The sequence below is a fragment of the Tripterygium wilfordii genome, chromosome 4 (genome assembly GCF_013401445.1).
Source record: "Tripterygium wilfordii isolate XIE 37 chromosome 4, ASM1340144v1, whole genome shotgun sequence".
Taxonomy (NCBI): Eukaryota; Viridiplantae; Streptophyta; class Magnoliopsida; order Celastrales; family Celastraceae; genus Tripterygium; species Tripterygium wilfordii.
Window position 1 is genome coordinate 15,379,623 of NC_052235.1, and position 25,174 is coordinate 15,404,796.

At 37.1% G+C, this 25,174-nt stretch overlaps 4 protein-coding genes across 5 annotated transcripts; 2 read left to right on the forward strand and 2 right to left on the reverse strand.

Annotated features, from left to right (window-relative positions):
- The first annotated feature begins 2,539 nt into the window (after positions 1 to 2,539).
- On the forward strand, positions 2,540 to 6,867 carry LOC119997033 (receptor-like protein 45). The gene is made up of 8 exons (XM_038843805.1): positions 2,540 to 2,927; positions 3,038 to 3,196; positions 3,274 to 3,429; positions 3,548 to 3,622; positions 3,730 to 3,861; positions 3,977 to 4,207; positions 4,310 to 4,459; positions 4,578 to 6,867. Exons 1-8 carry the CDS (start codon positions 2,540 to 2,542, stop codon positions 6,734 to 6,736), a joined length of 3,450 nt encoding a protein of 1,149 aa, XP_038699733.1. The 3' UTR covers positions 6,737 to 6,867.
- A 3,954-nt stretch (positions 6,868 to 10,821) lies between these two features.
- On the forward strand, positions 10,822 to 15,216 carry LOC119997105 (protein PHOX1-like). Of its 2 annotated transcripts, none has more exons than XM_038843913.1 (3): positions 10,822 to 13,591; positions 13,717 to 13,886; positions 14,948 to 15,216. In XM_038843913.1, exons 1-2 carry the CDS (start codon positions 11,608 to 11,610, stop codon positions 13,863 to 13,865), a joined length of 2,133 nt encoding a protein of 710 aa, XP_038699841.1. In that variant the 5' UTR covers positions 10,822 to 11,607; the 3' UTR covers positions 13,866 to 13,886; positions 14,948 to 15,216. The 2 variants fall into 2 exon arrangements, 1 of the variants encoding a protein (XP_038699841.1); XR_005467966.1 differs by having other exon boundaries at positions 10,823 to 13,591; positions 13,717 to 13,961.
- A 548-nt stretch (positions 15,217 to 15,764) lies between these two features.
- LOC119997106 (protein S-acyltransferase 24) lies at positions 15,765 to 23,457 on the reverse strand. The gene is made up of 13 exons (XM_038843914.1): positions 22,947 to 23,457; positions 22,163 to 22,303; positions 21,567 to 21,679; positions 20,444 to 20,523; positions 20,155 to 20,318; positions 19,177 to 19,315; positions 18,973 to 19,072; positions 18,485 to 18,542; positions 18,176 to 18,253; positions 17,943 to 18,041; positions 17,346 to 17,424; positions 17,088 to 17,236; positions 15,765 to 16,490 (listed from the first exon to the last, which is right to left on the reverse strand). Exons 1-13 carry the CDS (start codon positions 23,214 to 23,216, stop codon positions 16,071 to 16,073), a joined length of 1,890 nt encoding a protein of 629 aa, XP_038699842.1. The 5' UTR covers positions 23,217 to 23,457; the 3' UTR covers positions 15,765 to 16,070.
- Positions 23,458 to 24,443: 986 nt separating this feature from the next.
- On the reverse strand, positions 24,444 to 25,143 carry LOC119997107 (vegetative cell wall protein gp1-like). The gene has a single exon (XM_038843915.1). The coding sequence runs from the start codon at positions 25,137 to 25,139 to the stop codon at positions 24,612 to 24,614; it is 528 nt and encodes a 175-aa protein (XP_038699843.1). The 5' UTR covers positions 25,140 to 25,143; the 3' UTR covers positions 24,444 to 24,611.
- Positions 25,144 to 25,174: the final 31 nt, after the last annotated feature.

Sequence of the window (25,174 nt, forward strand, 5' to 3'; positions counted from 1 at the left end):
AAAATTACCAAACAAAGCTGAAAGTTGTAGTAAATGATAGTAATACCAAGACCAAGACAAGTCCAGGTAAATGCATGTCCTATTTACTACGACGTAAGTGGCCAGTGATATAGACTCATTAGGAGACTAATTGGCTCAAAATTAAGAGGTTGTTGACAATGTCGATGATGATAATTGTCAATACGGTTGGTAACTCCATTCTCATCGCGCGCAACATTAAATGGATTTGGAAATTAGTGATCGCGACAAAATAGACTTTCAATTGATGTTTTGGTTTACCCAAGCCAAGATCTGACCAAAACATGGAAGCAGCATGGTTTTACCACATCGAAGTATGCATCAACACTGGCTACTATTTTGTGGTGGATAAGTTCTAATAGGATCTCCAAGCTCTGAATATGGTTTTGTGCTTTAAAGTTTATGTATTTTTTTTCCTTTCTTTGTAGTCTTTGCCTGTCTCTAGAATGGATCTTATCTCATTTTGGCAATAAAATTCCTCTCACTGCAACTAGACTTTCTTCTAGCATCCATATCAAATAGCAGTACTAACATTCGGTTTGATGCAAGACATAGAGAGCTCGATATTATGTAAGGAAAAGTAAAATAGTACAAACATCGTCAGTTAAAGAGAAAACGAACAGAATAAGAGAGATGTAATATGGGCCACAATCCATTTATTTATCTGTTCTACAAGTTTGGATAAGAGTAACTTGTTAACATACATAAATAATTTCAATTCCTAACTATCAACACCACATTTTTTATGGAGGAAAACATCTCGTAATAACTTTGCACTAAGTATGCTTCTGCGAAAACATTATTAAGATGGATGAGAAAACGCGTGATTGATGGTTAAGAACTAGAATTATTTATATATGTTCAAATAATTAAGGACAGAATTAAGTCCCAAAAGAGAAATATATATATATATATATATATAAGAAATGTTAAAAATTGCAAGATGGGTGCATCTTGAAAGCAAAACATGAGGCTATATCGATGTCTTCTCAATCAAAGCAAAGAGGGATCGGGGGACCATCACAAAACAATTAGAGGTTCATGAATATCTATAGCGGCAGACACTGGCAGTCTTTTTCCTTTTATTGCGAGGGTTGATTTTGCAAACAAGGCTTTTTGTTACTGATATGTTTAATTTTCCACACCTTGAATTCAATGAAATTTATGGCCAATTGGTTGTCGGCATACTGACTGGTTAGCTAGTTAGATCAAAATAGACTTGCAATATATATTTAATGTTATAACAAATTGTACCTATATTTTATAAAATGCTCACATTTTGCCCCCACTCAATTTCAAAATTCTACAATTTTCCCTAACAAGTATAAATTTGACCCCTCACGCTAGACCTTGGGTCCGCCCCTACCAGTGTTGCCTAATCAACTACAGCCAGCCTATTTACTCCACTTTTAGAGTGTGTTTGGATTGAAGGATTTGAAAGGAAGGGAAATAGAGTTTCCTTCTAATTCCCTTGTTTGGATAGTTTATTAAAAATTAAGGGGAGGGATTTGAGGGGATTTGGGAGAAAGATTTCATTAAATTCTTGTTAAAATTCTTTCTCTCCAAAAAGGAGTCATTTGGAGGGAATGGATTACTAATTAAGTCATTTATAAGTTAAATATCTATTTTACCCTTGTACATAATCTTTTAACATAAAAATAAGGATAAATTAGTAAATTAAACAAATTTTCTTTCCTTTTTTTTTTTATCTATCCAAACATGGGAGAGGGAAAAATAGTCTCCCCTTCCCCTCCCTTCCCTTCTCTTCCCCCCAAATCCCTCAATCCAAACACACTCTTAAGGAGACATGTAAAAAAAAAATTTATATAGATTTTAGTATTAATTTTTTTAAGAGGGCCTTGGATAAGGGTTGGTCGCCCCTGAAATAACTGAAGCAAGCCATGAACTACATTCAGATGTTCATGAAAATCTAGAACGCAGCCTATTTCCTTCTATTGCGAGGGTTGATTTTATAAGTAAAGTTTTTTGTCAGTGATATATAATTTTCCACAGATAGAATTCTGTGGGATTTATGACCAATTGGTTTTGTCTTTATACGAAATGTCTGGTTTGCTAGTTGGGGTAAATAGACCTGCAATAGACATTTGGTTGATTTTCGTCGGTTACACATATAATTTTCCACAGATTGAATTCTGTGGCATTTATGAGCAAATTGTTTTTGTCTGTATTCAAGAGATACTGAAATATAAATGAGATTTCAACCCATGACACCAAGTGAATGCGAAATTGGGGAGACTAAGTGATGGTACTTGTTTGTTCCAAGTGAAGACTTACTAAAGTCTGAAAGTTCAAAATTATAAAAAGACCAAGAAAATGCATACCAAGACCAAGAAAATGCATGGCGTGCTTATTACGCTGATGATAATGGATAGCTACTTGATACTTGTTTGTTCCCACGTCGAAACTTATCCAAAGCCTGTAAGTTTCAACAACCATGATCTCCTAACATCTATATATATAAATCCATGTAGAAGCAATTCTACACACAAATATGAAAAATATGGAGTACTTGAAATGTTGGATGAGAGTGGTAGTAGTCATGTTGGTTCTGCTAAATGGGCTGGGTTGGAGTCATGGGTGTGTGGACCAAGAGAGGGAGGCTCTCTTACAACTCAAACCTTTCTTTAATGGCTTAAATTGGCCAGAGAGTAGTAATTCTTCAAAGTGTTGTGAGTGGGAGAGGGTGGAGTGCAATGTCACGACTGGAAGAGTAATCAAACTCTCTCTCTATAATATACCAAGCTGGACAGATTGGTTTGTCAACACCTCTTATAATATAGAAAGCAGGACAAAGTGGTATCTCAACGTCTCTTATTTTCTTCCCTTTGAACAACTCATAAGTCTCGACTTGAGCGGCAATGATATATCTGGCTGTGTGGAGAACCAAGGTTCCTCAACTATTTCTCTTACTCTTTAAATTAGATGTTGATCTGTAAGTGTATATATGTATATACTCTAATTGAGTTTCTCTGAGATAACTACTGTACTTAATTTGCAGGATTTGAAATATTGTCGTCAAGGTTGAAGAAACTAGAGGCCCTCGACTTGAGTGGGAATAATTTCAATGAGAGCATTATATCGTCTCTCAGTGGCTTATCTTCTCTCAAGTCTCTCTATCTAGATGATAATGAAATGGGAACAAGCTTAGACACCAACGGTACTCTAGATAATATATATATATATATACCTACTATAATATTCAAATTCGATGAATAATAATTATATGGCATGCAGGTTTTGCAAGTCTATGGAGGTTAAGCAATTTAGAGCTTCTTGATTTGAGCTATAACAAATTCAACAATAGCATCATGTCATCTTTACGTAGTCTTTTATCTATAAAAGATTTAAATCTTGCGTATAACGAATTGAGTGGAACAATTAATATGCAAGGTATGTATGTATGTATGTTTTATTCATTCATTCATATTATCAATTCCTTAACTACGTTTTCTTGACGTATTATCTCTTGTTTAATATATGTAATACTAACTTCTATTTTTTTTAACAGGTTTTAATAATCTCGTCAACTTGAAGAAGTTGGATATGCAATTCAATGAGATTACAGGTTTTGAATCATTTAAAGGTAACAATTGAGAATGATGGGCAAAAATTTTACTTTTTATTGTTGGGAATAATAATTCTTTGGAGGCAGACCAAATTCTTATACGTATTAATATTTAATTTTTACAGGTTATGTGGAGGTCCTCGATTTGAGCTATAACCGCTGCAACAGTAGTGTTTTTGCATCCCTTAATGGACTTTCACAACTCCGGTCTCTAAATTTATCAGGAAATCAATTGATAGGATCAGTACATCTTAAAGGTAAATTAGACATAGATTTATGAATGAATCCATGTTTGTTTTGAATAAACCTCCTTGATAATACACTATTGCGGCTTGCTTGATCAATTGATTTATTTTTCTTAAATTCATTCAGGGTTGGTAGGTTTGAGGAACTTGGAGGAGCTACAACTAAATGACAACAGCATTGAAGAGATTGCGGGACCTGAAGGTGGTAATGCAAGCTTGAACAAGTTAAAGGTGCTTGGTCTGGCATCTCTCGAAACCAATGGTAAAGGCACTGTGCTAAAACCATTAGGGGCACTATCATCTCTCAAGACGCTTGATCTTCAAGGAAATATTTTGAATGAAACAAATACACTTCAAGGTATAAAAATGTAAGTTATATATATATATATAGGATATTTATGATGTAGCTTTTGCTATGAAATGTTTGTTGATGAATGGTGAATTAACATGCACATTGCAGGGTTGTTTAATTTGAGTACCCTGGAAGAATTATTTCTAGACTCCTCTAGCCTTCACAAAGATTTTCTCCGTAGTCATGTTGGGTCTTCCACTTCTCTCAAAGTTCTGCATTTGCGTAATTGTGGTCTCAAACACACTCTACCCAACCAAGGTAAAAAGAAATCCCACTACTCATTTCTCAATTCAATAATTTTTTTCTTATTTTCTTCGGTCGTTGATAAACATGAAAAACTAATAAAAGTATGTATCAAATGATGATTCAATTACAGGTTGGTGTGAATTAAAAAACTTGGAGGAGATTGATCTTGGTGACAATGAACTTGAAGGAGCACTTCCACCATGTATGGCAAACATGTCATCTCTTCACACTTTGCGTGTTACTGGCAATCAATTCACTGGAAATATTGCTTCCAGTCCTATACCCAATCTCAAGTCGATTGAATCCGTTTCACTTGGATATAATCACTTTCAAGTAGCCCTAAAGCCATTCGCAAACCACTCAAGCCTAAAAATTGTTTTGGCAGATGGTAACGAATTGATTGAAGAAGCTCCCTCGCATTCTTGGACTCCAGAATTCCAACTAGAGGTGTTGAGTTTGTCAAATTGCATGGCAAAGAATTCAAATGCAAGTTTTCTCGACTTCTTATACCATCAATTCAGCTTGAGATATCTTGACCTCTCTGGTTCAAAGTTCGGGGGAACATTCCCCAGTTGGTTGTTTGAGAACAACACAAGATTACAACAGATTTACTTGGTGGATAACTCATTTGTGGGTCAGTTTCAATTGCCGTCGCATCCTAATCCAAACATGTCTGTAATAGACATATCCCACAACAAGTTAGGAGGTCAGATTCCGTCAAATATTTCTTTCATTTTTCCAAATCTAATGGTCTTAAATATATCTGAGAATTCCTACCAAGGTACCATCCCTCCAAGCGTGGGTGAGCTAAAGTCTTTACAAGTTCTAGACCTCTCAAACAATCAATTTTCAGGAGAAATAAAAGAGCAACTTGCTAACAATCGGTTTCGTCTCATCAAGCTCTCAAACAACAAATTTTCTGGGCCCCTTCCTACCATGTTTGATCCAGTAAGTTTGGAAGTTTTGCTGTTGGATGGAAATAAATTTGTTGGGGAAATACCTGATTTCTCGTCATTGAAAGATTTGGAAAGATTGGATATCAGCCATAACTCTTTGTCAGGTAAGCTTGCAAGAACAATAGCCAATATGTCAACATTGAGCACACTAGTTCTGTCCAATAATCAATTTGAGGGTTCTATTCCGACAGAATTCTGCAAACTTTATAACCTTCGATTCTTGGATCTCTCTAGAAATAATTTATCCGGGTCTATACCACCTTGTTTCAGTGACTTAGCTAATCTGGAGCATGTCCATTTGAGAGACAACAAATTGAGTGGTCCTATTCCACATGCTTTTCTGAATTGCAGTGGTTTGCGGGTTTTGGATCTTGGAGTTAACAACTTCAAGGGAACAATACCAAATTGGATTGGTAACTTCATGAGTTTGGGTGCTCTTCTTTTGCAAGCAAATAATTTACATGGCGATATTCCCCTTGAGTTATGCCGTTTGCAACAATTGAATATGTTGGTTCTTTCCTCGAATAATCTATCTGGACACTTACCTATTTGCTTAAGCAATTTGTCATTGACAACAGGTGACTTGCTGTCTTACCAAGAACCTGACATATATCCCTATATGGGAGTTTTCCAAAATTTTGAGGACTCTTTTCTAGATCTTGGTGATCGTTTCATATCCCCTATACATGAAGTTATAGAGTTTAGAACAAAGAGCAACTCCCTTAATTACACGGGAAATATCTTGGACGACATGTATGGAATCGATCTTTCTTGTAACAGATTCTCAGGTGAAATCCCTATTGAGTTCGGAAACTTCAGCAATGTCAGATCGTTAAACTTATCGCACAACAATCTGATAGGCTTAATCCCAGCAACGTTCTCAAACCTGAAGCAGCTAGAGAGTCTGGATCTTTCGTACAACGATTTAAATGGTCGAATTCCACCGCAATTGATTGAGGTAACCTCTTTGGCAGTGTTTATTGTGGCACATAACAACTTATCAGGCCCAGTTCCGACGAAAAATCAATTTGGGACTTTTAATGAGAGCAGTTACGAAGGAAATCCTTTCCTTTGTGGATCCTCATTAAATAAAAGCTGCAACAAGACTAATGTTGATTCACCAGCTACATATCCCGTTATTGAGCAAAGCGAGGATGATGATTTCATGGACATGACTGATTTCTGTATAAGCTTTGTAGTGGCCTATGCCGTGATACTATTGGGTATGGCAATAGTCCTGTACATAAATCCATATTGGCGACAAGCATGGTTTTACCACATCGAAGTATGCATCAACACTTGCTACTATTTTGTGGTGGATAAGTTCCAATAAGTTGTCCAAGTTCTAAATATGGCCTTATGCTTCATAATTGATGAGTTTTTTTTTTTTACCTATCTCTGTAATGTATCTTATCTCATTTTGTAATAAAATTTCTCTCAATGCAACTTGACTTTCTTCTTGCATCCATACCAGAATAGTAGTAAAATAAGTATAAACAAATTCAGTTAAAGAGAGATTGAACATAATAAGAGAGAGATATTATGGGTCACAGCTCCAGTATTTTTATGTTCTAGATTGTTTCTCACATTGTTCTTAAAACTTAATACATGCCACTGAAAATTAATCATTTTATATGGAAGACATGTAAATGTAAAGACTCCTGAAGTCATGATCTGATTGTTGTTTGTCACCAACACTAGGGGCTCTCACTTGGCAACAATCTTGGGGTAACGATAAATGGAAGTTTAAATTGCGGAAGCTAATGATTTAACACAACACCTCCAGTTCCGATATCATGTTAAAATTAGTTACTTTTTCATTCATTCAACCCAATAAATTAACTTGTTGGTTTGGGCCTTTCACATCATTTATATCATATTCTTTTTCAATCATTCTATGCTTTCATCATTCGTATATTCGGACATCCTACTAGATAGCCCCCACAAAACCAGAATTCCACAAAAAAAATATTACAATTGGTTAGTTCAAACTCTCGACCTCAAAAGTCGTAGACCCTAAATCTGCAGAGATAATCAACTAGGCTATCACAAAATGATTCAAGTGCACTAGGTGGCTAAATGGTAATCAACACACACCTACGACTCAACAATTTATCATTTTCAAATAAAATCCAAAATTCCATCCTTCTGATAATTTGTTTACTCCTATTGGTTACATCGAAATAATTTCCATCCTTCCACTACGCGGTAGCCAGTACTCTTTAAGATTTTTAATTGATTGAAAGGTTCAATTTTCTCACACGTCAAAATTAACAGACATTAAAATGAATATACATGAATAAAAAAAAACATCTTTAGGAAAGAAAACTTCACCTTTAGCTCCCATTAAACTCCGGTCAATGATGACAGCCATTGATGAGCTCAGGGAGGAAGCCAAACTTTAAAGGCTGGACGGTTTTGTGGGGGTGTGGAATTTTGCCGACCAATTATTATATACAACACGCTAATACTTTTTGTTATATATATCAAAAAAAATGTTGGTAACCGAGGAACCATCCAGCTCAACATATCATTTGAAAAACTGAGTGAACATAAATCTCGAGCTGTTAGAATAGCTCGTACTACATTGATGACAGCTCAATTATCTCTATCTTTAATGATCAAGTACATATTTTGATTGTTTCAACTCGAGCTTTAGTTTGTTCATGAATTATTCTAAACTACTTAATTACTTATTTGCAGGATTTGAAATATTGTAGTCGAGGTTGAGGAAACTGGAATTCCTCGACTTAGGTTCGAATAATTTCAATGACAACATTATATCAACTCTGAGTGGTTTTTCTTCTCTCAAATCTCTCTATCTAGATGCCAATCAAATGGGAACAACATTAGATGGAAACGGTAAACTCAAGAATATATATATATCCCAATTAGATGACATTATATTATATTACTTCCTTAAAATATATCTACTATAATATTCAAATTCCATGAAAAATATTTACATGGCAGGTTCTGAAAGTCTATGGCGATTAAGCAATTTAGAGCTTCTTGATTTGAGCAATAACAAATTCAACATACTTTCATCCTTACATGGTCTTTCTTCTTTAAGTTACTTAAATCTCGCATTTAACCAATTAGGTGGAACAATTGATACGCAAGGTTGTTAAAGGTTTGATTGGAAGTGTGTAGTTTATTCTCTCTCAAGGAGGCAATATATAAGTAACAATTAATCACCAATCAAAGATTCATGGGTATCAATTACGCTTTGATAAGGAAACTTATACATACTGGACATCAATGGAAATCAATCATCTAATAAGAGGATATTACGTTGACTTGTTTTAACAAAGGTATGTATGTATGTATTCATTCATTCATAAACAATTCATTAATTGTGTTTTTTTGACGTATTATTATGTCTCGATTAATATATGTACTGCTTCAATCATTCTTGATTGATTCAAACATGGGTGTACATAAATTCATATTGGCGAAAAATATGGTTTTACCACATCCAAGTGTGCATCAACACTTGCTACTATGCTGTGGTGTATAAGTTCCAATAAGCTCTCCATGTTCTAAATATGGCCTTGTGCTTCATAATTTATGTCTCAAGACAACTAAACTTTCTTCTTGCATCCATTTCATAATATTGGCGGCAACTCCAGTATTTCTATGTTGAAAATCAGATGCATCATATGGGACGTGTGAAGCTCACAAATTCACTTAAATTTCGTGCATCCAACTCAACAGTTGTGATAAGGGTATCAATCAATTATTGCGATCTTTTATCATTTTCGATTATTTTATGTGGAAGACATGTAAATGTAAGTGTAAACACTACTGAAGTCATTGATTTGATTTTTGAGTCAAGGTCTAGTATTGCCGCACCGTGAATGAAATGGGCCGTCACCAACAATTCCAAACAAGTGAATGTCAAGGTCTTCTCATTTGAGTCAAGGTCTGTCACCAAAAAAAGCTTAGCCTACTTTCAACAAACACACTAAGTAATGTTAGAAAAAGCCATAAAAAAGGAGATAAAAAAATAAAAAATAAAACTTTGAGAAAGAACACTTAACCTTTAGCTGCACTCTCAGGAGTGGTGCCAGAATGTAATGTTGGGATGGGTTAATTTTAAAATAATATTATTTTGATGTATCTGACAATTTTAGCAGAAATCTAGAGGCAACGTCTCCAAAAAAATTTTTAAGGCTATTTACAATATCACAACTAGTTGAAATGGTATTACTTTGATCTATCCCATACGTTGGACCCATGAATCATGCTGCACTAGGGGCTTAATGAATATATACGGGCCTTAGTTCATATTCAAAGACTTAGACAAAATTATATAAGTCCTAAGCATTAAAACACTTGAGTCCAAATTTCATTTTGTGCCTTGAGTGTCGAGCTTGATATGAATTGAGTAAGATGAGCCTATAGCATAAATAATATTAAGTGTATTTAAAAAATAATATTAAGTGTATTCTGGTCGTTCAAGGGCTGGAACTTATAAAGCTCGTTAAGGCAAGTCCGACGATGGTGGTGGTTCAAGGAGGGGTGGCCTAAGATGGCTGGATCGGGCTCCAAAATTTTGATTAACCGCTACTTCAAGGCAAGATTCCAACGAATTAAGTGGTGGTTGACAGTAAACGAAGGTTGTGGATGAGTCATGACGCTCCAACACTTAAGTTTAGTGGGTCGGATGCCTGACCGGTGATCGGGGGTCGACCTTTAGTTTCGATTGTAGTGGGATGCTAGGAAGAGAAAGGGATAGGAGAGAGAAAGAGAGCGAGAGCAAGAGGGAGTGGTGGACAAATATGAGCTAAAAAACAATAGAATTGATGTTTCCAACTTTCTTTGTTGATATGGACATGCCACTTAAACACCATATAGACTTTAAAATTTAAATGGGTTGGGCTACATAATTTTTGGGCTAACTTCCCCTTGGGGCTGGACCTCGATACGGTCCAATAATCTAATTATAATACTACACGACGAGAAGACCGGTTGAGGCGGTGGACTTGTTCGTGAGGATCACGTTTCGTTGGAACAAAAGCCGGTCCGTGGCAGTTGGTATTCACCGTTTTCCGTCTTGTAACAGCGGGAAACTTCACTTTGGGCCCCACAATGACCTTTTCTGATCACGTGCTTATGCTCTGGAAGCGTGACCTACATACAAATTGTCCACTTTTGTTCTTTTGCTTTTTTCAATTTTGTTTTTTATAAAAAAATAATTAACAGGAAACTTTAGAAAAATGCTGAAAATAAATACTTATATTATTTAGATATTTACAAGCCAGCAAAAGGAAGCTGACCAACACAAAAGATCTTTGCCTTCCTTCGATTCCCACCATTTTTTATTTTTTTTCTTTTTGTTGTTGATTTTAATAATATTAAACGGAATAAACTGAAGAGAATAATAAAACAGTTGTTTCTTTCTTCGTGAGATGTTTTCTGTGGCGTTTACGTCAAGTGGAGAAATCTTAGACATTAAGAATCCCAGACAAATCCTTGGCCTGTTTTCCCTTCTATTTCTCAGGCATATATCATCTTGTTCATTTCATTTGTTGGATAAATTTTCTCTCTTGAAATTTCCCAGAAAAAATCTCAGAAGCTCCACCACAAGGAATCCATTTCCCAGATAAGTTTCTTTTTCATTCTTGTTATACGAGCAAGAATATATCGTTTTTGTTTGCAGCTGATATAGGGGTTTGTCTGTTTGCTTCTCTCTGAATTGGGATTTGTTTATTCTCGTATAAGCAGTAGCAAATCCTTATTCGGAGAGAGATATATATTAATATCTGGTATTACTTGCCTTCTTGTTGAGGTTTCATCATTAAAATTCATACCGTAAGGGTTAAAGAGGAACCCATTTGAGCTTCAAGGAAGAAAGTTGAGATTTTGAAGCTATTTTGTACAAATTGAAACCACTTGGGGGTGTTGTGTGAAAGATTTGCTTCTGGTGTTAATAGACTTAGCCTGTGCAAGAGTAGTGTCCTGGTGTGCTTGATTGATGTGTGTATTAGAGTAAAAGGGAACTAAAGTTTTAGAGCTCTCTATATTTTTATTGTTAACCATTTGAAAGTTTTGTGATATTGGTTGGTTGGGTTTAGATTGTGAAGCTAACGTAGTTTCAATACTCAGCATTCTAGGTTTTGATTTGTATTATTGAATTAGGTCTCGAGTGATTTGACATATAAGTTATTGGAGTTGTTAGAGTGAATTGCTAGGTTTGCTATGGGGAAGCAGAGTGGGAAGAAAAAGAAACAGGGAGGAGGACAATCAAGTGATAATAATGCGAAGCAAACCAATGTTGGGGATAATAGCCCGAAAGCCTACGATAAGGACACGACAGTTTTCATTTCCATGTCACAGGAATTGAAGGAGGAGGGAAACAAGCTGTTCCAAAAGAGGGACCTCGAAGGAGCCATGTTGAAATATGATAAAGCCATGAAATTGCTTCCGAGAAACCACATTGATGTGTCCTATCTCAGGAGTAACTTGGCTACATGCTATATGCAGATGGGTGTGAGCGAGTATCCCAGGGCAATCCATGAGTGCAATTTGGCACTAGAAGTGACACCCAAGTACAGTAAAGCACTATTAAAGAGGGCAAGGTGTTATGAGGCATTGAATAGGCTAGATTTGGCTCTGAGAGATGCCACTGCAGTTGTGAACGTGGAACCAAATAATGTCATGGCGTTAGAAATTGCTGAAAGGATTAAAAAGACACTTGAGAATAAAGGGTTGAGAGTGAATGATGCGATAATTGAATTGCCTCCAGAATACGTTGAACCTCCTTCTGCTTCACCTATGCCAAAAGCTGCAAAAGAGAAGGCGAGGAAGAAAAAGAAGAGCAAAAAAGTTGAGGATAAGCAGGCCTCAGACATGATTGAGGAGAAGCGGGTTGATGAGAAAATTGAGGAGACGAAGGCTGAGGATAAGGTGGTCGTGGAGGAGAGAATCAGTATTACAAAAGACGAAGAGCCAAAGAAGACTGTAAAATTGGTGTTTGGGGAGGATATAAGGTGGGCTCAGTTGCCATGTAATTGCAGCCTCCTACAAGTAAGGGAAGTTATACGTGATCGGTTTCCAAGTTCAAGGGCAGTTCTTATTAAGTACAGGGACCAGGAAGGTGATTTGGTCACAATTACCACAGATGAAGAACTAAGATGCGCTGAAGCAACGGCAGAATCACATGGTTCAGTCAGGCTGTACATAGTGGAAGTTAATCCTATGCAGGATATGTTCTCCGAGAGATTTATGCCTGAGGTGCACCAGCTTGACATCAAAAAAAGTAATGGAGCTGAGAATGGAAATGTGGGTAAAGGCAAAGGAACAGAAAATGGGTCATATTACATTGATGACTGGATAGTTGAGTTTGCAAAGCTGTTTAAGATAAACGTTGGGCTTGATTCTGATGCATACCTGAATCTTCATGAACTTGGTATGAAAGTATACTCTGAGGCCGTGGAGGATACAGTCACAAGTGAAGAAGCCCAAGGCCTTTTTGATACAGCAGCAGATAAGTTCCAGGAGATGGCAGCTTTAGCACTATTCAACTGGGGAAATGTTCACATGTCGAGGGCAAGGAAGAGGGTGTTCTTCACTGAAGATGCTTCAAGAGAATCTGTAATTGAACAAATCAAGACTGGATATGACTGGGCCCGAAATGAATATACAAAAGCCGGACAGAGATATGAAGAAGCCTTGAAAATAAAACCTGATTTTTATGAAGGATTTCTGGCTCTAGGGCAGCAGCAGTTTGAGCAGGCAAAGCTTTCTTGGTACTATGCAATTAGCAGCAATGCAAATTTGGAAACCTGGCCCTCCTCAGAGGTCTTACAACTATATAACAGTGCTGAGGAAAACATGGAAAGGGGAATGCAGATGTGGGAAGAACTGGAAGGGCTACGATGGAGTGAACTTGCAAAACTCAAGAATCTTAAAAGCCAGTCAGAGATAATGGGGCTGGATGATCTATTTAGGGATATATCGGCAGAAGAAGCTGCAGAGCAAGCCTCAAACATGAGTTCCCAGATTAACCTCTTCTGGGGCACCATACTTTATGAGCGATCTCTTATGGAATTCAAGTTAGGGATTCCAGTCTGGGAAGAATGTTTGGAAGTCGCAGTTGAGAAGTTTGAGCTTGCAGGAGCTTCTGCAACTGATATAGCCGTAATGATAAAGAACCACTATTCAAACAATAATGCTTTGGAAGGTAGCTTATAATTACTTACTGATTTTTTTTAGTCCAAAATCAATCATCCAGAAGAAACTTACAAATATATCTGCTACTTTCTTTACCTTTTCTTTTAAATATTTTGTTTGCTTCCCTATTTGCAGGTTTAAGTTTTAAAATTGATGAGATAATACAGGCATGGAATGAGATGTACGAAGCTAAGAAGTTTCATAGTCATGTTCGGTCATTTCGGTTGGAAGCACTACTGCGACGACGAGTTCCAAAATTCTATCACGCCTTGGAGCATGTATGACTGGCATGTTGTAAAGGGAAGGTGAAAAAGACAATTGCGTTGAACTTACATTTAGTGCTCCCATCAACGTGAATTTCTAGTATGCATATGAGATAGGTATGCTTACATCAATTACTATTTCTTCTCTGCACCTTTTTTCCCTTTTATTGGAAGGAGCTGAACCAATAGGGTTTTTAACTAATGACTACCACCTTTTAAAATGAAGAGCTTGAATAATATCATGCAAAATCTTTTTTTCCCTAGCCAGAATTGTATGAAATCGTTATATAACAATCTTGTCTCTGATTACTCTTTGAAGCTGCAGAGGTACACTGTTTCTCTAAGAATCCTTTTGGCTTGTTTTAAAAGTTATGTGATTCTCTATTTGTCTGAAGTTGTTTGGCAAATAAAAGCATACTTCTGTAGGACGACTCTAAAACAATGGAGGGGCCTTCATTAAATGTTACTGGAAATGGAAATTAGTCACTTAGAGAACATATAAACAGTTATTAATTGAATCATTGAAGAGTGAGTGAGTACACAAAAGTTTTTTCTTGGCATGAATTTTGGCCCATTGACTTCCTAGTGATTCATATAGATGCTTGTAATGCATAATACTTGAGTATTCATCAGTCTTTCGATATTGGGCTCACAATTGGAAAGGGTGGACGAGGTGATATGGTATTATTGCTTATGCATAGTGCCTTGCAACTCTCAGCTTATGCGAGAGGAATGATTTTGTAATGTAGTGAGGCGCATCAACTATGACCACTTACTTACAAGCAGCTTTGTAACTCAACTTCTTTCCATTGAGATGTGCTTTCTGGTTGTTTGTCATTTCCTGTGCCTCTCTTGTGTTAGCTTTAGTAATTGAGAGCATGGGAAAAAAAACAACACCATCATTGTTTCTGTCTGATTTTTTTAATGGAGTTGATTTACATACGTGAGCTCTTTGTTCCTTTCTGCATGTAGATAGCTGCCATGTTTGAAACAACCATGTTGGATTCCTAACATCGAAGACGTGTTATAGCACATACTTTTTACATATTGCTTCTCTACTATAATCTTAAACTTATTGTCACCTTGATTGGCATTTTCTGCAGGTTTCTTTGTCTCTAGCTTTAAGGTTCAGATTCAGCGCTATATTTTTAGCAGGAAGAGAAAACAGTTGCAAAGAGTAGTATAATTGTTGTGAGAAAATAGGTACTTCAGTTTCGTTTACACGGTGGGGAAAAGCGAGGTTGCAGAAATGTCCATTTTTGTTGATTTCTGTGTTCACTGGCATTGCCCTTTTTTTCTTTTGACATCAAGCAGGGAGCTGTATTCTTAATTCATTGTTAAGTAGGCAATAACCATGATTTGTTTCTTTGTATTGGGTTTGTAGTTTTTGGTTGTTTACACTTTATAGGTTCCTCGGTTGTACTTGTCTCGAGTCATGTCTAACACTCAGGGCTTACTCGTTTAGGGTGTTGAGAGGGTTGGGTTCGTCCCGAACACCTCTCAACCCTTGACTGTTTGAGGCGTTCGGGACCGTTGGTACAAACACTTCCCAACATCTCTCAACCCAACACCCCCAACACCTCCCTACCCAACATCTCCCAGGGCAAGCCCTCAGGGAACAATTATTGTATCAATGGACTACTGCTTAGGTAACTTAGATGCTTGTTGGTAGTTTATTTTTGGGTGGTTGTGAGGAGCTTGGATATGAATCCAACCCACAGGCACAAGGGAGTGAGGAGACGCACGCACACAATAAGAGAGTAGTTCTGTAGAGGGACTTCAGGAGGGCAAAGTCTTTTTATCAAGCGACGGTTGGCCATTTATAAACAACAAAAGGAGGATAAAAGTACACATCTCTATAGGACTATCAGAAAATTTTAACAATTGTTGGCCCACCATGTTCGTTTTCAGAAGCTCTAGTGGAACAAAAATGGAGGTCCTTAGTGGATTGTCTCTCTCAATGGCGGCTTCCTGGGTATACAGAGTTATAGCAGATCGGCTCTTCCATTCAAAAACTATTACATTTGACGATGGATCTCTTCCACTCGAGTAATTTCAAAGAACGAAAACACTGCAGCCTAATTCTGAAACAGAAATTGAATGTAAACCAAGCACCTTTTAAGAATAAAGACAACAAATTAGATTACAAGCAGCTACATCTGATGTGTGCTTATGGTACACATTAAACATGAATTTCATCTTTGTCTGTCTCAGACAAACACAATGTCATGAAGCTGAAACAGAACGAGTGGAACTCCGGCCTAGGCCAAGACCTAAGCCTAATGGGACGCCATCGGTTTTTGATTTCCCAGCATTGTTGTGGTTGCAATGAGATGAATGTACATGACCCTGATGGATTTTACTGGCCATGTTGATAGCAACATGGCCATCACCATTTGCACGTTGTAAATGGGTATCTCCGTTTTGCAAGTTTGAGTTTCTTGACATATTCATCAACCCGATCCCCTCAGAATGTGCTGAATCTTCACCATATTCCACATCCTCATTGTAGCCTCTAATCAAAAAGTCAGAACAGTTCTTCCTGAAACCGTGATCATACGGATTTCTAAAGTGACCACCTGGACCTCGGAGATAGCTATATCGCATTGCGTTTGCCATTTCATTTGTTGTTATGTTGCGTGATATCTGCAGCCAATTTGCTTTTTAAGGAAAAAAGATCTAATAACAAGTATTACAGTAGAGCAAATTACAAAAAAGAAGGCAATAATGCGTGAATGTAAGCTTCTATACCTAGCAACTCTATTAAGGCAAAAGCAGGATTACAGAACAAGGAGGATGTCATTGCAAGATATAACAAACAGAATGCCTCAACAAGATGGTGGCAACAGAAGTATAATTAGCCCACCCCTCCATAGGTAATTTTAAGGGTAAGAGAGCATTCCTGGAAACTCAATCTTTCTATAAATGGGTGTCAGAGAAACTACACTTAATATGGTAGTAGTAGTTAAGGAGCAGTAACATGAGGTCAACAATAACAAAGTGAATTCTAAGACAAGCTGCCAGAATAACAGTGTTGAAGACAAAACTCCAATTACTTGACTAACTCTGAGAACAGCTGCTAGACTCTCCTATAGACAATAACCTATATGAATAACCAATTGTTCTTTTGCTTTGATATGCCACTACAGATGCCATTCAAATACACGTGGAAGTACAGAAAACAACTTCAATTTCCCAAATCAACAGAATCTCGTGCTAGAAATGGAGGGTTCAAATACTAACCTGAGAAGCTTGTACCACAGTTAGAACTGCCACACCGAAGAAGAGGAAGAAATCAACCATTACAAACGATAGAGCACCAGTTTGGTGAATGGCGGCATGGTTTATCCATGATCCAAATGCAGATGGAGCTGAAGGATCACTCAAAACTCCTGCGTGAAGTCAATTATTTCCGTTACCAACAGGACAATGGAAAGAAAATGATAACCTAAAATTTTAAATTCAAAGGTAAAATAAATTCAAAGTCATTAAGAAATGTACTTGAAAGAGCCACTGTGCCAGTTATCAACATCGCAGAAACTTCTAGCACAAGAAACAGGAAAAAATCCCACTTGTTTTTCTGCAATAAAATTTAAAAACAATGTAAAGGATATCGTATTATAGTTCATAAACGCATGATGATTAAATTATCGATGCAATAAGAAAGTGAGATGTTAAGGTTGTAATTGTTACAGTAACTGCTCCACGAAGGTTTCGGGAAAGTCTAGAGTATGACTATATGTATTCCTATATTTGGCATTATGCAATCGTGATGACAGTTGGGCAGGTATGAGAAGGAAAGTGATTAAATATGCTGACATCTTTCCTCGTGTTTCGGCGTCCAGTTAAATTAGTTTCACTGAAAGCTTCAGAAAATATTCTAGAGCTTGGTTTATGAACATGTCTGAACCTCCCTGTTTCCCACATCTCGATTTCTTCCGATTTTTTTCCTCAAATTTAGCTTCTTCTCTTGTGGTGCTTCTTTCGTACACAGACTCCTAGTGGTAAGTGGCAACGTTTTCCAGCTTTGGGCATCTTTAATTTTTATTACAAAAAAAAAAATGGCAACCAATTATGAAGGCATTAATATCATTTCACCTTGCCAATGCAATTGGATACCCACGGACAATGATGATCAAATTGTTCAACACAACGATCACAAGTAGAACAGTGCTTTGCCCGAAGAGGTCTCACAATCTGACAACACCACAAAGTTTAAACCATTTAAAAGAAATTTAAAAAAAAAATAAGGTTAGAGTGATCACAAGTCAAAGGATGCAGAAAAAACATCAAATAACATGCACATAGACTAAAAACTTGAAAGACAGAACCTTGCAAGTTGCACAGAGCTGAGACCAATTTCCAGCTGATAAAGCAGGATTGTTTATCTCAATCTTCAACAAAGGTTCCTAGAAGAAGATAAAATACAAATAAAGTCATGAAGGGTGAAGCAAATTTTATTTTCACATCCAATTGAAAAGAAAATCCAAAGGGTTTCACTAACAAAAATGCAAAGGTAAAGATAAAACAAAAAATGATTGGGTGAGCAAGTGCGAATATAAATTAACTGAGCAAAACTATAGAGAAATGAAAAAAAAATAAATCACAATGCAGGACAAGGGCAAAAGAATGAAACTTACATCGTCTTTGACATTCTGCGAATCATGCACATTCATTTTGATGTAACCTGGATCCTTTCTGCAAGATAGAGAGATATATGGAGGGAGAGAGTTATTACTTCTGAGCAATGATAAGTTTACATGTAGGTAAAATTTTATGCAACAAAAAACAGTTCGACTGTAACATCATAAATTGTACAAAATAACTTTCCAGCGTCCCTTATTTCAGTCCATCCCACTTCATTAGTTTGCAGTCTACCCAGCTGAAAAGAACATAATGTGATGTCCACTCTGAATTCCGACTCGTTATACCATACACTATTAGAAATTAAATAATAATCTAATGCATCCTACTCATCTTACTAAAACTGCCCGCCCCTTTGTATCTTTGGCATTTGCAATAGAAGCCATATTGAAACTTTTTGGAAGAACTAAGCTGTGGTAATATAACTCCCTAATCACATTATACAACTGTATTAAAAACTGCATCAGGACTATATAGCGCATACCTGCTGCACCTATAAAACAAAAAAAGTCCGGCAGTTGCTAGGAAAACACCCAACCATGCAAAAAGGCCAAATCCACCTGTTAACTTTGGCAGATTTGATGCTGCAATAGAAGTTAACATTCAATTAGAAAGAAAATGCATATCCAATATTCAAATATTAGCAAGGGCATCATCCAAAATTTTAATGATAAGATAATGGGGATACCCATGATGACAGAATGAATATAGGTCATCAGTAGCAGCAAGATTATGAACCAAAGTATGGGCGCCAGTCCTAATTTTGAAAGTCTTCCCAGGCGGCTGTTCCCATCACAACGTTTCTCAAGCAACCTCCTTGCATTTCCCTGCAGAGTCAATTTATTAAACATTTAGGAGGCTGAACTTATGCCACCAAAGGAAACCCGAGGAGAGGGGAAAAATAAAGAAGCCAGATCAGCGGCTGAAGCAAATGTCTCATGCAAGAGTCACCCAAACAGCCATTGTCTCGAAGGTACATTTGCAATCAATACTCCTCGTCATATAGTCCAAATTTTTGAGAAGTGACATCAATTTTACAACACAAGCAGAGAACTGAAGGTCAACACAGGGAGATGACCCCTTATGAACTGAAAAGTATAAGAACAAGAAGTGGATATTATCCGACAAGAATAGAAGGAACTTCTAACAACAACCATGATGACTGAAGGCAAGATGATCTTCAAATGTATGCAGCCCATGAAAAACTTACATGCATCCTTCATTCCTTCCACTGCAAAATATACTTTGTTGTTCTTTTCACTTCAACATGTCGGAAGTTAAAAATATATTTCAAAGCATATTGTATAAATACTTGCCCTTACTTTGACGCAGCACATGCCTTTGAAGAGTATTCAAGCAGCAGTTTCTTTATCTGTGATAGAGAAAAAGGAAAGAACACCGGGTGCACAAGGCACCCAGAGTCGTGACATGGTCCAGGGAGGACTGAAGTAAATAGTGGCAAGGGGAAGGTACAAAAGACTTGTTCGAGCCACAAGCACGCATTATGTCATCAATTGGAAGGGGAGGAGCCTTTAAATCGCAGAGTAAAAAAATGCATTCAACTAGAGACAGAAGAATTATTTTTAATATTCACCAAGAAACACAAGAAATTAATTCTCAGTAACACAATTGACCAATTCAAAGTTTTTTGGTTAGGAACACGTACAAGGAAAAAGGCAACTTGTCTGTGATTCTTATCAGCAGCAAGCTGTGCTGGTGTAAGGCCTGTGTTATCAGTCACCATCAAGTCCTCCTGCTTGCCAGCCTGAACCAACACTGTGCAGGCCTCTAAGTTACCCCTAATAGCGGCCCAATGGAGAGGAGTGCATCCTAAAGTTACAAAGATGGAACACCATTATAAGATTCGAATTTCAATTAGACAAGACAGCTGCATCTATAGTCAAATCTTTTCATGTAACAAAAAGAAGTGGCATTTCAGGAGTGTGACAACTTACCCTCTTTGTCCTGGCGTGCTCTATATGCATCCAAAAATAAGAGAAGACGTATGCAATCAGCAAAACCTTTGTAAGCAGCCCTAAGATTATTCAAGGGATAACAAAAAAAAAAAAGAAGTAATAATCACGATCAGCAAGAAAAATTAATACTCACAAGCTGCTAACCAACAATCATAACAAATCACTAATATATCATATATGTATTTGATCAATGAAACAATAAATCACTTACTTCACATTAATATTGTTAAAGTTGCTCACCCGGAACGCCTATCTATTCAGCTAGAGGCGGGCTTAGCATGGAGTTTCTTGTGACCCTCCAGGTGAGGTCCCTTCACCTAGGTGCCATCCAGACAAGTGCCTGGAGGTGAGACTCCAGGAGCCAAGGCACAAGCTTTGTTGTGTTTTCTTTACTTTGATTGCTATTTGTGCCTCAAATTTATGTTTTATAATACGAAGGACTTGGCAATAATTTAAAGGTTCCAGAAAAAATTGAGCCTATTTAATCATAGAGGAGATAATTGATGGCTACAACTATACTTCCTTTCTTTCGCCATTGTTTTTGGCAATCTGGGGATCCCATAAGGCGCCAACCTCTGGACAGGTGGTGCTCAAAACAATAACTATAGTCAAATGTCTGGTGGAGTACAGATAGTGATGGAGATGGTGATGGTAACGAGGATGATGATACGGAAGAGACTACGGAGATAAGAAACAGCTAAAAACTTTGGAGCTTGAGTTACACATTATGATGCATGATTTTGAATTGTATTCTTGGTTCCTTAAGTGTGCTGCCCTGTGCTTTTAACAACATTGTTTCATGCAGAGTGATTAGGCAAATCCAAAGGACTAATGAATTGGACTAAGAACAGCACAAGCATAAAAGCTACATCACATTCCTAAGTTCCTATAAATAAGTAATGATTTATCATGCATAAACTTATGAAACAGTATGTTTAGAAAAGAAACAAAGTAATTCCATAATGGAAAAAAAAAAGGCAGTTAAAATCTCACTATTGATGAAAGTGGGAAACTTTTCATTAATCTAATAGGAACAGTGATACACTGATACCAAAGATCATAATCTTTCAACAATAAGGCGTAACAAAAGGTTCATTTGTACCAGTGTAAGGGAGTTCTTCCGTCATTATCAGGGACATCAGGATCAGCATTCCATTTTGAGACAATATGATAGAGGAAAGCTGTCTGACCATATTGAGCTGCAACATGTGATGTCTGCAAGCAAAGCAGAGAGCAATCAGTATCCAGGCCTGCAAAGACTTCTAGATAAAGTGTCAATGATTCACGGGTGAAAGTCCTTCCTACCTCCTCTTCGAAGATTAAAATTTCAGGTAGATGCTAATCTTTTTTTTGGTAAGTTGGTAGATCCTAATCAAACATTCATAAGTTGCAAATTTGCAACTGCAATCAACTTACTTTAAAGATTCTGATATTTGTAGAGTCTGACTTGAAACAGTACTAAATGTTGGAGTATATTTGTATTAGAGGAGTAAATTCTGACAACCCTTTTTTTTCAAACTTCGAACAATGGCTACGCCACTGGCTTCCTTACTAATTACTACTAAAGTTAACAGGATCCATTGGTGCTTATGTTCAAAACTGGTACCCATGTCAGTGTTCCAAAGTTTATAGATTACTAAACAGCCATGTCTTATATAAAGTATGAGAAAAGTTCACGATGATGAATGTAAAACTAACCTGATAACCATACATATCGACAGCATCCACCCGAGCACCCTCTTGAAGTAAAAGCTCTGCTACTTGACTTGCACCCCGAACAGCACTCCAATGCAATGCAGTTTGTCCAGTGTGATCTACAGCATTTACATCTCCTCCATGCTGGCAATCCAGAGAATCCAAAGTACAATCAATTTCAGTTAAGTTTTGATGTCAATATTTCCTCAATCAGTTTCAATGGTAAATGTAATAACATCACGACTCAATTCTATCTTTATAAACTATCACATTGGTACAATTCAGATCACTGACCAATCAGCTAAATAACCTCCAATCGAATGGTGAAGCAGGACTTTTATTTCCAGTGTTATTATGAGATAGTTAAACTGCCCTGAGTTTACACTATGCCAATAATGAAGCAAACCACTTCATGGTTTAATCTTCTCATTATACAATAAACCAGCCAAGAACACACAGCATATCCAACTCATCCAACCTTTACTTTAGCCCAAGATGCAGGAGCAAAACCAAGCCATTCATAACAATGAAAACATAAATCCCAAATAGCAGTTCCTAAACTCATTAACAATTCAAAGTAAATCCAGTTTACAATCCTCACAGAACAAGAAACTCTATTTCATGGTAACATATTAAGTAAACACCAGTTAAATCAACAAGTGAAAGAGTAAGAACCAAGACAAGAAGTTCAATTGGACCTGAAATAACATTGACAATAGGAACAATGAATTTCTATAGATTAAAAAAAAATTAAATACTGCCGTAGAGGAAAAATTCAACGAAGAACCTCAATGATAAACTGAGCAGCAGCAGTTCGATTATTAAGCGCAGCCCATTGAAGGGCGTAGTAGCCCAACCCATCAGGCTCCGAAACCGAGCAGCCCTCACTCCCAACCAATCTCTGGAGCTTCTCCATATCCCCGTACGCAGCCGCCGTGTACACATCATTTCTCAAGCTGTCATCACCAACACCTCCATTCGCCTCAACTGTAGGCGCAAAATTCGACTCGCGATTCTCCGATTGCACCTCCTCAACGACCTCGATCTCCGACGACATTTCCTATGAGAAGTCACTCACCCCCTCGTAATCCGATTCAAGTACTCCTCTTTCCCGCTCGTCGTTGACTTTCTATGCAAAATATTCCTCTCAATTTCGCTAATTGATCGTCGAGGACTCGCAATGTTGACGCTAGGGTTTTCCTGGAAACAGAGTTAGAATAGAAGGGTTGATAGGTGGTCCGTGTTGACTGGGTCGCTTCGAATATAGAGCAAGTCGACGCGAACCCAATCTCTTCCCTATGAACATCCGTATGCTTATTGTGTAGTCCCAAGATTCTGTATACTTATTGTTTTTTTAGATTCTTGAATTTTCTAGAATTTGAATATTAAACAAATCAAATATATTTCACCCTAAAAGCCTAAAACAACAAATTAAATATGAATTTTTTGAAAAAAAAACATATATTAATTTTGGTGTTTGTATTGTTTCCGAGTTTACGAACATATGTCTGGTATACTTGTTTTTCATGCGTTTTTTGTTTTCATTTATGAGAAAACATAAAACAATCAGAAACACGTCGAAAAAAAATATTCGAGACTCCCAATTTATAATCATCTGTTTACGCTCTAATTCATGATACATGTGAAGTGTTATATGTTAAGGAAAACGAAAACACGAGAAATAAAATAAATAAACCAACGCATTCCAAAGCGTGATTCAAGTAATCAAGTTGCTAGTGATACTCAACCAAATGGTAAAATTGACCATGTAAGCTTGTACACCTAACCCATATAAGATTAAAAATCCCCCTTATCCTTGGATTTTTTTATAAACCAATAATCACGTCATACAAGATTGTTCTTTCCATATTCAATATGTGTCGAAATTTGGATTGTCAGACTAGCGTGTACAGAAATTTTTCATCTGATAACAGGTTAAGTTTAATCAAAATTAAACACATGGTCAAAAGAATATTACTCTCGATAGGGAATCGAATTCGATAGGGAATCGAATTCAGAACCTTATCCTGGTCGCATGCCGCATACAGATAAAAGATGGTTATCCTTCTATCAAATTTTTTAAAAAATATATATATGTAACTTTTTAGTGTATCAAGCATATTAGGTATAGTACACTCGAAAATTATTGAAAACTTTCATTTCCATTTTTTTTTTCTAATTAGTCCATCCAATTGTTGAATGATATGTACAGTGGGATTAGAACATTTAAGCATGGTACACTAGAGAATTTTGGACCATAATTTATCTGAACAAAACCGAGTAATTGAATATGAAAAATACTTATGGAAACTTTATTAATTCTTTCAACGATATAAAAACAACAGCACATTTTGATGCACTTTTTATTTTACATATGACCCTTGTAGAATCCATTATTACTGTAAATAATTGACAACAGTCAGTGCATAGGCATTGCACTTTGTTTCCAAATTCAACCAGATGGAGCTGGTGCTGATTCTGCTTTAGGCGCAGGTGCTGCTGATGTTCCCGGGGTTGGTGCCGATGGTGTTGATGGTTGTGATGGCGATGGTTGCGAAGGTGATGAAGGAGTTGGTGGTGATGGTTGCGACGGTGTTGGTGTTGATGGTGGCGAAGGCTGTGGCGGAGTTGGAGTAGTTGATGGAGCAGCAGGGGTTTGTGCTGGCGCAGGTGCAGATGCAGGAGGATCTTTCACCAAACTACATGTTAGCTTCAAAAAAGTTCGAGTTGCAGGGTTGGGAAACAAGACCAGCAAACAAAAATCACTGGTCCCATTGACAACCTTACAACAAGCCGGCGAAATATTATCAGCTTTGCCAGACGAGAAAGCAGACGTCAACTCCTTAATGCACCCCCTTACGCCATTGAAATTCGAAAAGCAAGTTAATGGATTTTGTAATTGTGCTAATCCAAACTGGACATTCATACTCATCACCAACACTGCTACAAGAATTACTTGTACAAATGCTGAGTTCTTCATTGCTGCTAGATTTGGTGTGTTGTGATGTGAAGAAG

What these genes read in the sequence shown, in the direction of transcription:
- LOC119997033 (XM_038843805.1), top strand. Translation starts at nt 2,540, where the DNA reads ATGGAGTACTTGAAATGTTGGATGAGAGTGGTAGTAGTCATGTTGGTT. An exon ending in AGGTTTTGAATCATTTAAAG is followed by an intron (nt 3,623 to 3,729) that starts GTAACAATTGAG and finishes TAATTTTTACAG; the next exon opens with GTTATGTGGAGGTCCTCGAT. An exon ending in ACACACTCTACCCAACCAAG is followed by an intron (nt 4,460 to 4,577) that starts GTAAAAAGAAAT and finishes ATTCAATTACAG; the next exon opens with GTTGGTGTGAATTAAAAAAC.
- LOC119997105 (XM_038843913.1), top strand. Translation starts at nt 11,608, where the DNA reads ATGGGGAAGCAGAGTGGGAAGAAAAAGAAACAGGGAGGAGGACAATCA. An exon ending in AAACAATAATGCTTTGGAAG is followed by an intron (nt 13,592 to 13,716) that starts GTAGCTTATAAT and finishes CCCTATTTGCAG; the next exon opens with GTTTAAGTTTTAAAATTGAT.
- LOC119997106 (XM_038843914.1), bottom strand. Translation starts at nt 23,216, where the DNA reads ATGTCGTCGGAGATCGAGGTCGTTGAGGAGGTGCAATCGGAGAATCGC. An exon ending in TCGATATGTATGGTTATCAG is followed by an intron (nt 21,680 to 22,162) that starts GTTAGTTTTACA and finishes CTTTGCTTGCAG; the next exon opens with ACATCACATGTTGCAGCTCA. An exon ending in AGCACGCCAGGACAAAGAGG is followed by an intron (nt 20,319 to 20,443) that starts GTAAGTTGTCAC and finishes TTGTAACTTTAG; the next exon opens with GATGCACTCCTCTCCATTGG.
- LOC119997107 (XM_038843915.1), bottom strand. Translation starts at nt 25,139, where the DNA reads ATGAAGAACTCAGCATTTGTACAAGTAATTCTTGTAGCAGTGTTGGTG.